General features: G+C 48.9%; 1 protein-coding gene across 2 annotated transcripts in view; it reads left to right on the top strand.

The window, feature by feature from the left end:
* Positions 1-12842, top strand: part of LOC142951357 (uncharacterized) — a 35986-nt gene that overhangs the window by 9613 nt on the left and 13531 nt on the right. For both annotated transcript variants that reach the window (XM_076092859.1, XM_076092860.1), the window contains exon 2: positions 12424-12578. In XM_076092859.1, coding sequence (XP_075948974.1) covers positions 12424-12578 — 155 coding nt within the window. The remainder of the gene's footprint in view (positions 1-12423; positions 12579-12842) is intronic.

Genomic DNA, 12842 nt, shown 5'->3' with positions numbered 1-12842 from the left:
ATGGCACGCAGGGGCCACACTTGGGAGGGCGGGACTCGCTGCTGCGTCTCCTCTCTCTCTCTCTCTCTGTCTCTGTCTCTCTCTCTCTCTCTCTCTCTGCCAGGCCAGATGGCTCCTGTCACCGAGAGAGATGGGAGGAGCGATGGAAGGAAAAAGGGGGGGAGAGGGGAGCCCTGAGTCGCCCCCTTAACAGCGCCAGAGTGGCCCGTCCCCAGAGCCACCACATCTGGAGACAGCCTGCAGCTGGCTCACCCCCGTTTCCTCCGTCCTCGTTCCCTTTCCCCGCTTGGCGCACGTTCACTTTCTCACTGTGTTTTTCCAGATGGGGGGAGGAGGGGGTGGTGGTGGTGTCGGTTTGTGCCCATATTTCAGCAACTTTAGTGTGTCTCTGCGGGGGGGAGGGGCCGGAGGGAGTGAATGAAGGAGGGATAAGAGGAGGCGGTGGTGGCGGCGGCGTGAAAGCACAGCAAAATATAATTTTATTTTATGACTGCACCAGCCTCTGAGAGTTGTGGGTTTTTGTATTTGTGATATTTCTTTTTTTAATCCTCCCCAAGTAAAAAGGCAGAGTGAGTGTTCGTTTTTCTTCCTTCGCTGTTGCTGCAACTGATCCAGGGGCCACATGGGGGCCGTTCCTACCTGGAAAATAAAGCCTGCTCGCCCGCCTTGGCTCCCCCCCAAAAATAAAATGCACTCATTTGCATTCCCATGCTGTAATTTAGCCTCTCTGTCATTCTCTTTCTCTATCTCGCTGTCCCTCATCCCGACATCCTTTCAGCCCGGGTCCTCGCGGTTCTGCAGGGATTGGAACGTGGGAGGGGAAGAGAGGAGGGGCGGCAGAGAAAACAAAAGCAGAGTGGCAGTGTTGACTCAGGGTTGTTATCTGGACCACTGCTGAGAGGGTGGGGGGGCTCGTGTGTGTGTGTGTGTGTGTGTGTGTGTGTGTGTGTGTGTGTGTGTGTGTGTGTGTGTGTGTGTGTGTGTGTGTGTGTGTGTGTGTGTGTGTGTGTGTGTGTGTGTGTGTGTGTGTGTGTGTGTGTGTGTGTGTGTGTGTGTGTGTGTGTGTGTGTGTGTGTGTGTGTGTGTGTTTGCATACATGCCCGGGGGCGTTATTTACCCGGGCTGCTGCTGCCACGGCAGGTGCCTCTCAGTGGATAAACCTGGGCCTCCTAAATAAATAGTCACGGCGGGGAAATTTGACTCGCGTCACCAAAAACTTCACTACTTCTGCTTAACTTGCTGCGTTCTCCCTTCAGCTCAAACTTGCAGAGTATTCCTTGTCGTTGGGTCAGATCACAAACGAACCTCTCCGGAGGTGCACTGGGTCACAAAACTCTGTGTTGGTAATGTTCATAGGATAGTCACTAAAAACAATGACTGTCCAGCTTATGTTTTAAAGAAGTCCTTGATCTAGTAAAGGACCTTCACCATAATACTATGCAGGTCAGTGCATCTTCTTTTGTGGTGCTCACTACTCTAATAATAACCTGTTCTCTAGGGCTGAATCCATTCAACTATTTGGTTATTCGTTCGTTGACAAATAACAATACAAACAACAATACACTATACGGAATCCTTAAAAAGTAATGCCTTTATTTAAACAGACGCTACGCTATCGCTATGCTGTCGATCTCAGCCGACAGTCCTTCCCAGGCCGTGTAATGGAGATTAACCAGGCCAGAGCCTTCCCTCGTTGGAGCGCATCCCGTACGGGCTTGAGCCGAAAGGGCTGAGCGGATCCTCTGGATGCTGCATTAGCCGGGCACTGCCGGAAAGGCATCGGCCTCAAAAAGCTGCCGTTTAGGGGTAAAAAGCCCTTCACGCGGGACTTTGAGGGACTTCTACACCTCCACACACACAGAGGGACGAAGAGAGGAGACGCTGTGTGTGCACCGTCCACACAAGGCATAAAAACAGCACCTGTGGACTCATCACATGTGTGCGTTTGGAATTTGGGTGAACAACTGACACTTTAATTTCTTGAACGTTAGCATATAGGCAGCACATACTCAAGTTAAAACTACAAAAAGTCACAATCGTTGTCATGCACCACAAGATAGAGTTAAGAACGGGGAAGAAAATCATTCAAATAATGCAAACTCTAAGAGCTGGTGGGGAGCTGAACCCCCTGCTGACCAGAGTCCACCATCTGAGCTTCTGCTCGTAATGTGGTCAGCTGAAGCCTAGAATCCTTCTACCATTTGCTTTCTTACAATCCCTTTTCGTGCTTTAAGGGGGGGGGGGTTTAAAAGGCCTCTTCCAGAGTCCTCTCAGCAGCCGACTTCCAGCGCTCCCAGTATAATTAGGCTGGTCACAGAGGAGGACTCCCTCTCTACGGTAGCTCCACACGGACTGTGAGGAGGTTCAGGCCATTTGTCGGGTCTTCCGGAGCGTGACTTTGGCTCTTGATGTCTCACTGTGCAAAAGGTCAGGGCTTTAAGAAGTCATGCAGCAGACGTGTGTAGACTCTGAAGTCTGAATTCTTCAACTCTGAATTTAAAAACGAGACAAGAAAATACAAATGAAAATAATTTAATCCCCAAAACGTCCAAGTGAATACACAAAACAAGAAAAGGATCAAATCTAGAATGCTCAGACAGATTTTCACTGTACAATATTCAAATTAACGGACAAATTCACCGATTTCTGGAGAGAAAAATAAGCTTTTGAGTATTGATGTTTGATTTGGGGCCATTAATCAGGTTGTGTATAAGTAACTGGGTGTGTGCAGGCACACATGATTCTTCTCAAAGGTGTGGTTGTGGCTTTGCTTTATGGCAATGGAGTCTGTGGGGCGAACAGATGTAGCCTTCGGTACTGGTTTAGACCAAAGTCTGGCTGCTCTACATCTTAAAGAGGAAGTGTGTGTGTGTGTGTGTGTGTGTGTGTGTAGGGGGGGGGTGACCTGCTGTGCAAATCTGTTCTCATTAGTGTTTACTCGCCCCCTCCAAACATGTAACAACATGCACGTCAACTGCTGGAGTAAGGAGCACATAGCAGTTAGTTTGCACCCGTCCCCAAAGTCCAGATACCGTCTTTTGTGGGCTCATCAGCCTCTGAATTCTCAGCCGAGGCACCTGCTGGAGAGATCACAAGCACATCTTCAGGGACCAGGTCCCTCTAGGAATTCACAAGGATGGACACGAATTCAAACAGTCCTTTGCGGTTATTAGAAAGATTTTCCATTTTGTCATCAGATACCCACGCTTAACCAAGCTTAAGGGATACCGCAGGTCCATGCACAAAAATCCAGACCAGAACCACTTTCTTAAGCCAAATAATGATTAATAGAAGTCAACTCACTTGTCTTTTCAAGTTACTCTTGCTACAAGGAAGTTCACAACAAGGACCATTTTAAAAGTTACAAAAACTATATATAATACCTAAAACTAATGGTTTGTTTTATGGAGCGTTGAGCTTACTGAATAGACTGTTGAAATGCAATCATTCTGGGTCAAGTAGTCACAAAAACCTCCTCGAGGGACTGAACCTCAACAATACCTGTGAACCGAGCAGCAGCGGTCCGATACAACCTTTAACTGCTCAATACAGTTTGACCTCATGACCTATGGAGTTTGCGGTAATCGGCGGTCATTCACGAAACCTCTGGTGTCCGTTGATACGCCCTCCATTCTTCTTCTTCTTCTTATTAAAATATCCCCAACCTCACTGGACGGCTCTGTCTTTTGAGAAGCTGCGATCTGCCACGTTCCGTATTAACATATTGCTGTCAGTCAGCGCCCCCCCCCCTCTCCTGCTCATCCTCTAATGTTATTGAAGAGAGGAAGATCAGAGGGGCAGCCGTATCCCCGCACTCCATCAAGAGTGTGTGTGTGTGTCTGGCAGGAAGTGGGGGCTGCTGCCTTTGATGGTCACACTCCCTCAGATGTGTCATTGCTACAGACGGCGTCTCGGCTGACGTGCCGCGTCTCTGCTCGTTGGGCTCTCCCCGCTGAGAAACAACAGCCCTGATAGTCACCTAAACACACACACACACATAAAAACACACTTAAAGTGGATGCACACAATTATTCTGCACAGTGGCGTCACACCAGGACGGACACATCCACCCACCCCCTGAGCCCAAACCGCTCGGGCCGTTCCACCTTTCCACTTTGCTGTCAGTGATAATCGGTTCTGGCGTGTGACCACGCCGGGCTCTTTGTCTATTGGTCGCGCCTGTCATGCTGCCGGTGAGGTGTGTGCATGTGTGTCTGTGTGTGTGTGTGTGTGTGTGTGTGTGTATATTTATGTGCGTCGCCGTGCTCTGGCCGTGCTGCAGAATTGCAGGGAGGCTCCGGTTACATTGTTATTCTAAACAGGGTGTTTTCAGCCGCTCGTCCCTCGCAGTCATTCAGCAGAGCGATCTGTCAGTGCGCCCGCCCCCCCCCCCCCCCCCCCCCCCCCTCTTCCCTCCAGGGACTAAACTGTGAACTTAACACACTCAGCTCTGATGACTCTCCTGATGGTGCAAAAATCAGCCAACTCTACAGCTGTAATGTTATTGCTGGAGTGGCTTGAATGTTGCATTGTTCCTCTGGTTTAAAGTGTGTGTGTGTGTGTGTTAGTGTTACAGTGTGTGTAGTACATATTCAGAGCGAGGGAGGGGAGAGTAAGTGTATATGTCACCATTTCAATCTCTTCCCGGTAACCCGCAAAATACTGGGGTGGGGTGAGGTTGTGTTTTTTTTGTGTGTGCGTGTGTGTGTGTGTGTGTGTGTGGTGTTTGAGGTGAGTTGTTGAGGTATAGATGAAAGTGGAAAAGCAGGGGAGGAAACCAAATAATCGAAAGGGTGAGGGAGCAAATGTGTGAGTGTGTGAGAGAGAGAGAGAGAGAGAGAGGGGGGAAAAAGGGGGCAGGCATTTTTAAAACACTGTGGAGTCCAGATCAGAAATAAAACATAAAAAAGGGGAGAAGAAGAAGGAGGAGTAGGAGGGAAAAAGGGAGGAGGGATTGTGCTCGAGTGTGTTATGTGTGCAGATTCTATGAAGTGAACGCAGCCAGGGAGTAAATTGTGCAAGCCCAGAGAGCTCAGCTCTGCATGTTCGAGCTGGCACTTTTGATTTAGACGGAAATTATAATTTTTTCTGTCGCAAGATCTGTTTTTTTTCCTACTCCTCCTGGTGTATTATCTGCTAAGACAAAGGCAGGAGAGAAAAACATCTAAAGAGGGAGAGAGAGAGAGCGAGAGACCCACAGTGAATAGATGTTGCGCAGCTGACAGCAGAGGAAGCGGCAGAGAGAGTTTCCAGCCATCACGCTCCCCGACCGCAGCCTTTTCTTCCTGGGAGATTTTTAAAAAAAGGACAAAAGCGTCTCTCCCCCCCCCGCCCACCTTCTCCAACCCGCTACCATCCGATCACCAGCCTGCACGCCGCTGGCGTATGGTGCTTTTCTCTCAGCCCTCAAAGGCATGGACTGAAGATGATGCAGCCGGGGGCTTAGTGAGAGATCGCTCCGCAAAGAAACCCCTTCCCCTCACTAACAGGGCCAGACCAAGAGGAGCAACTCCAGGGGAGGGGGGAGGGGGGGTTGGAGGAGGAAGAGGAGGTTGAGAAGAAGGGAAAAGAGGAGAGAGAGAGAGAGAGAGAGAGAGCCGGGGTGGGGGGGCGTCCTCCTTGGATTATTACGGAGGGTCTTCCACTTCCCTTTTTTTTTGTATTTTTCTCCTTTTTTTCCCTCTCTCCATTCGCCTCCATCGTCTTCCGTTTGTGCTGCGATGCGTAGTTTTTAAAGACGAAGAATGTGGAGACAACATTTTCCAGGCAAGCAGCATGTTTCCTGTTTTCTTTTCTGGATGTCTAATAAAGTCTGGCATGTGGGAGGGGAGGTGGGTGGATGGGGAGAGGTGGGGGAGTGTGGAATAGAGGAGGGGAGAAGGAGAGAGAGAGTGTGTGTGTGTGTGTGTGTGTGTGTGTGGGAGGGGGTGGGTGTGTTGTGTGGTCGCTACGGTCGGCAAGTAGTCTAAAATGCAGTCCTTTCGAGGTCCGCCCGTCCTGCGCTGCCGCTCTTGGCTCCATGTTTTTCTTCCTCTGCGGTATTGGGCTTTGAACGCTCTCCGTAGCTCTGGGCAACGGCGAAGAATAAAAGAGCGGGAAAAGAAGGTTGGGGGGGGGGGGGGGGGGGGGAGGTCCGGCTGGGTTGTGCCATGGATGCTGTTGACACCCGCTTTTGTCCCGGGTGCGGGCCCTGCCCGCCCATGCACACAGAGGGCACCATTTAAAACAGCCGTGCGCTCATTTTCTTGGCAGGGGACGGATTGGTGTGGCGGGCAGCCGGGTGGTGACAGGGGTGGGGCACTAGCAGTACAGGACAAGTAGCCTTTGTGTGCTACTTTTGGAGAAGTGAGGGGAGGGAACGGCAGGGAGGAGGCTGCCAACAAAGGGTGCTTATACCCCCCCTCACCCTCTTTACCCCCTCTCTTTAACCACTACAACTCATGCAGTGACCTCGCGCTGTCACAGGCAGATGAGGGGTTTGTGTGTGTTTATGGCAGGTTGTGTGTGTGTGTGTGTGTGTGTGTGTGTGTGTGTGTATAACAGGGAGGAAAGTAGTAAATGAGTAATTGAGCCTCAGTAAACCAGAAGTACAGGCTCTGGCCGAGTGCCAATATGAAAAGGGAGGAAACTCCAGCAAGGAAAACAAAGTGTTGTTTGACCCAACGGCACATCTGTGCATTGTGCCAAACTTCTCCATTACTCCACAGTGCTTGGCATCTGCTGGCAGCGCGCCACACTTGTGTGTGTGTGTGGGTTCCTATTCATTCGTTGCCACATCCATGCAAGTGCATTCCTGTTGTGTCCGTGTTTTCATGCCGATCTCACTTTTGCCGTTGCAACTTGATCGAGTACTGAACACATAGTTGCACACGTTACACACGATTAGTGCTGAGGTTGAAAGCTTTTTGTTGAATGAGTATAGTATGGAATCTTCTTATCAAATCCATCTGTAAGGAGCTAATGTTGGACTTTTTCTTGAGCTATTGAAAGTCCCAGTTTATAGCGATTAAGTAGAAATGCTTAAATTATTGATATATGCATGAAAGTTTAACTGGGATGTAGAATAAACCACAGAAACTGGCGGAACGCTACCAGCGAGATCATCTCTCTAGACAGAAACTCACCACTCTGCAAAACCGCACAATTTACTCAAAAATGTAGAGTGATGTCAAAGTTGTTGTTTTCATTTCTTTCTTCAATAAACCGTCTTTGGCTGACCACAGATACCAAATTGCAGAGAGCACATTAGCCAGACACCAGACACCAAATTTGAGTTTGGCCTTCGGGCAAGTTACTCAGAGAATTATCCTTAATTCACTCCAGCCGATACAATCAGCTGGCAGTGACATTTGCCGTTTTAAACGGTACAAATCATCCTTCAGTGACGACAGTTACTTGAATGTTTTGTAGATTTTCCTTTTTGCTAATAAAGAGACGTAACAATTGGATTTATTAGTGAATTCAGCTTTTGTTTTTGCCAACCAGGAACTAAACCAAACCCTACACACAATCCACACATCCGTACTGGTGTGTGGCTCATGTTTTCAGCACAGTGCGGCTCAGTGCGGCACAGTAAATGGCCGTAACCCCCCCCCCCCCCCCCCCCATCCAGCTCTGTTTTCAAGAAGGAGCCACCTGCAAACAGCAGCTTTGGGGTTGCTAGGTAACCGGTGGCAGCAGATGACGACAGTATGGTGGACGGCGCGTCCCTTGTTTTCTTTCTGGTCCCGTCTTCCGCTCACGGAGGCAATACAACACCAGCAGCAGAGAGAGGCCAGTGGTAGGAGGAAACTCTCCCAGCTCCCTTCCCTCACATAATGGAAACTCTGGCCTCATCTCCCGCTGCGCCGCTCTGCTGCGTCGCTCTGCTGCCAGACTCTGACTAAGTGTTGCTGGCTCAGGAACCGCAGCCTCCAGGCCGGGCCGGGTTCGGGTTCCACAAGTATTTGTCTACAGGAATGATTCGAATAAAAAGGTTTAATTGTATTAATGTTAGTAAGTAATCAAGTAGATTAAAGCCTTTTTCACTGGAGACCTAGATTTCCAAAATCATTTTTCAGCGTGACCTAGTTCTCATTTTTGACGACTAATTGGGAACAATTTACTGCTTTTATACTGCTAACTGAGCTCAGCACCTTTTATTACAGGGACTTGAGCATGAATATAATATCAATAGTTTGAAAGCATCTTGAAATCCTCGTCGTAAATCTTTCTGAGCTTTTAGAAAGTAGAGAGGATTCCTTTAGAAATCACCACGTGGTACTTTTACACAGCTGTTGTACTATTTCTAGTGGAGTGTCATTATGAGATGAAAAGAATATCAAAATGTACAGAAAGTACAGTCAGTGGGATGTGGATGTAAATTGAATACTTTTGGATTATTGGTCAGATTAAATAGGAAAACATCACTCTGAGCTGTGGTTACTTGTGACGGGGATTTGTTGATTTTTGACATTTTTATAAGGCATCTAATTATTATAGATAACTCGTTAAGGAAGAAAGTGTGTGCGTGTGCGTGTGCGTGTGTGTGTGCGTGTGCGTGTGTGTGTGTGTGTGAGACATGCATTTATTCCTTTGGCAGGTAAACCCGCGACAACAGCTGCCTCTCTCAGTGAATATGTACTCGTCCCAAATCACCACACACACACATTCGCAGCCTGGCAACAGTTTAGCAACAAGCAGAGGAAGCGAGAACACAGAGGAAAGGAAATGAGGGGGATTAATTAATGGAGGAGCGAAATTAAGAGCACTCTGCCTCCTGCGGTTCTCACGTGACCCCCCCCCCCCCCCCCCCCCCCCCCCCCAACACTCCACAGCTCCCTGCACTCAGTGCGCACATCGGTTGACATGTGACACGCTGTATGAATCACATTGACATATATAGTTGTTGTTATTGCTGTTGAAACAACATTTACATGTGAACTACATGTCGAGAAAAACAACGGTAGCCAAAACATTCAAATCGTGGGGGTGGGGGTGGAATGAGTGAAAGTTTTAAGTATCAACATAGAGGGAAAAGGTTCTGATAAGGGTGTATTGGTCGGCTCACACCCCCCCAGTGGTTCTGGTTAAGACCGGTTTGATGTACGTGCTGTCAGTTTACCGGGGGGGGGGGGGGGTGTCGCCTGTCACCTCCCCGCTTCCCTTGCCCGAATACATCATCTCCTCTCCATCAAAATCAGCAGAGTGAGAATCAATCTGTCACACAGGAGGACACACACACACACACACACAAATACACACTCCGGCTCCCAGAAAGACAGAGCGAGCGAGAAGGAGGGAAGGTGAGGAAACTGATAGAAAAGGGAGGAGAAGGAGTGACAGTCGAGGTGAAAAGGATGACAGAGAAAGGAGGAGCAGTGATTACAGCTGAGGAATGATGGGCAGAGGTGGGGGGAAAAAAACACATTTACGTGAAACGAGAGATACGGCGGATACATGCTGGGTGAACACGGATACAGAGCTAGACATCGGCAGACGGGAGGAGCTGTCAGAAGATGCTATCGTACAGGGAGAGTACGATGTGATGAAATGTAGCGGTGGAAGAGTCGCTGAGAAGGGAGACGGAAAGAGTAAGAGACTGAAAGGTCAGAGAGAAACCCAGCGGGTGATTCATGGAGTTCGGCCTGTCGAACTTCTGCCTCAGGGCGCGATGCAGCCTCCTCTCCTCTACCGCCTCACCCGCAGCTTCTCTCCCCTGCACACCCACGGCTGTCTGTAAGCTATATAAGCCAATAACAGGAACATAAGCCAGACAGTAGTACTCGCATGAAGCAGGGAGAAGGTTGCAGGTGTTCTGGGTCTTTTCTGTTCGTCAAGGACAGCCTGGCATGCTGCAAACCGGCAATGCCTTAATCAATACTTTTTATATCACTTGACTGTGTGACGTGAAAGAGGTTATTGTTTTGGGTTCTACTGGACATTTTTAATTTACAATTATGCCACAGAGAAAAGCTATTCCTCCTATTTGAAAAGCGAGAGTGGATGTTTTTTTATTTTTGTGAAATAATCGATTATCAAAATTGTAGTTCTTTAATTTTCTTTCCATCTCATGAGATGTGGTCCGGCACTAAATGCACAAGTGCGTCCTCGCCCAGCCTCACCTCAGTCTGCTGGAATGGACTCGGTCTCCATCTCCCAGCTGCCTCCATTAATATTCAACGTCCTGTCAGTTGCAGATGTGGCACAGACAGCCGAGTCGCCACGCCTCACCTTTCCCGCCGCCTCGAACAGCGAGCGTGATAAGTAGGCATGGAAGTGGTGGTGGGTGGTTGGTGGGGGGGAGGGGATGCGGGGGGGATGCGGCTGTCTGTCTGTCAGGAGAGAAAACATCTCCTCTGCCCTTTGTACCGAGAGTTTGAGGGAGGGGGGGAGGCACGGGTGTCTGTGCCTCCGACCTCAACTCTTGCCGCAGATGCCATCGTTGCCAAAAATAAAGTGCATTAAAACTGGCAGCCAGAGCCTGTTAAGTGATCACCATGACAATATGGGCGGAAGGCACGAGGAGACGACCCCCCCCCCCCCCCCGAGAGGCAGCTCGCTTCCCCTCAGTCGTTTATGTGCTTCCACTCTCTCCTTTCATACTCTTCTTCTTCTTCTTCTTCTCCGATGTGTCTCCTGTGTGCTCTTTAGGCTAACGGGCAGTGTTTACTTTATTTTTATGCACGCTTGTTTCACATTTCAATTTCACTCTTCTCCGCCTTGCTGTTTTTCTTCCCTCCCCCCACACACTGTGCGTTTCAGCCTAGTTGTGCAACGGCCACACACAACTTTCTCGGTCTTAAATCTCCTAATCTCACCTTTATCTGCCCTAATCAGCCCCCTCTGCTGCAGTAATCCTACAGAGCACGTCCCTAATGAGCCTCCACCTCTCCTCTCCTTTCCCCCTTCCTCCACCCTTTCTCCTTATCTCGACCCCGGAGTCCAACGTCATCGTAATCTTCGGGATAAAGAGCACACAGATGCGCACACCTGCTCTCACGTGCACAGTGAGTGAGGTCACACTTACCCCAGATGCTGAACTTAGCAGCCAACTAGAGATAAGAAAGTGATGTCAGGAAATCACTCCGAAGGAAACACCCAGAAGGGGATCGTGCTGGTTTAGGTCTCTTCCCGAGTGGCCTGTTTGTGTCAGCTTGGACGTAAAGACTGAGGGTGGAGATCATGACCTGTGCAGTGTTAGAGCGCTGGTACTCAGCGGGGAACAGTTTTCCTTCTCGGGTCCATCCATCCGCAGGGTTGCAAGCATGAATATTGATGCTGCGCTCTTGTTAACATTGTGTGAAGCATGGGCTCGTAATTGTCTGTGTTCTCAGAGCGACACGTCTTCTCCGGTGGGGACGTGTGAGAAGGTCGGCCCGCTGGGGAGCTCGGCTCTCTTCACTCTGAGTGAGAAAAGTGGGGAGTGGGAAGGAGACAAGAACTGCGACACACACTTTTTGTCAAGTGCTCTGAAGTGCAGATGTGAGTTGGCGTGAGGGTTTGTTTCAGGCTTGTAGCGTGTTTTTTTTCCTCTAACGCTCTCCATTTCAATGATACATGAATCTTATGAGGCAGAGCAGCAGTGAAGCTCATTTCTAAAGGTGCAGCGAGCAATATTTCTCTTTTTTTATCTTCTTCTATTCCACAGCTACTGGTTCCACTCACAACGAGGCAAATGTAGGATCCTCTCCCTTGAACTGAGAAATGAGAAGAGCGTGTGTGTGTGTGTGTGTTAGTGTGCAGCTGTCATACGTACACACTAGGGGATATCTTCCTGTTGGTATGATGTGTGTGTGTGTGTGTGTGTGTGTGTGTGTGTGTGTGTGTAAGAGAGAACATGCAAACAGGTTTCTATGTGTCTGATCTGTTTGGGAGCCATGAGACCGAGAGGATTCCTGTAAGTAGGCGCATTGATTTATTGAGCAACGCTTGGTAGTTTGGAGAAGCACTGCTTCCTGCTGTATCCTAATCAGCACGTGTGCGTGTGCGCACACACGGTTATTATCATCTGAGTCTTTTATTTTCCAAGAAAACGGTGATGGAAACAGTTGACTCCAGCTGGCAGGAGAGTGTCACTTGCTGAATTGAGTCTTAATAATTTGACTTTGCACGGTGGGCGTTTCTTCCGGTGTGTGCTTGTCCTTTTTTTATTATTACCCTTAACGATTATCTGTCACAACAGTAGCTATATCATGTCAAGAAAAGAAAGAAATAAGCAAAAAGGAGCGTTCACCAAAATGATAAAACAAGAAAATATTTCATCGTGTCTAGCCATGCAGATTGTTTTGGGATAACCCCCCCAATACAATAAAAAATCCTATTTGAACAAACAACAGTAGTGTTTTATTTAGTGTTTTTTCACACAGCTGATTTGGTTAGGGACCATTTCTTTATTATCCTGTACCTAAAATGATCGTCCTTCTCTTCTCCATCCGTCTCCAGGTATTCGGCCTCAAATCATGAACGGGCCAATGCATCCGCGCCCCTTGGTGGCGCTGCTGGACGGGCGCGACTGCACCGTGGAGATGCCCATCCTGAAAGACTTGGCGACTGTCGCCTTCTGCGATGCTCAGTCCACGCAGGAGATACATGAGAAGGTAGAGAACACACACACACACACACACACACACACTGCTCTTTACTTTCACTGTGCTCCACACCGGAGCAGCAGAAGGTTGATGGCGAGATGGCGCCTCTCACGCATGCCTCTTTCTTTTCCTGTCACCGCTCTGATATGTGGAGCGCGTTATATTGGCCCCACACACACACTTGCCAGTTAGAATATAGTGGCTTCATTATGATTTTATGTCACTTTTTTGGTGCACAGCGCGACGCCTATATCAGTGCCATTGTTCTAATGG

Source organism: Anarhichas minor, unplaced genomic scaffold, assembly GCF_050575085.1.
Source record: "Anarhichas minor isolate MPS153535 unplaced genomic scaffold, ASM5057508v1 ptg000017l, whole genome shotgun sequence".
Classification (NCBI taxonomy): Eukaryota; Metazoa; Chordata; class Actinopteri; order Perciformes; family Anarhichadidae; genus Anarhichas; species Anarhichas minor.
Note: the sequence above shows the minus strand (reverse complement) of the source record. Positions and strands in the feature narration are given on the sequence as shown.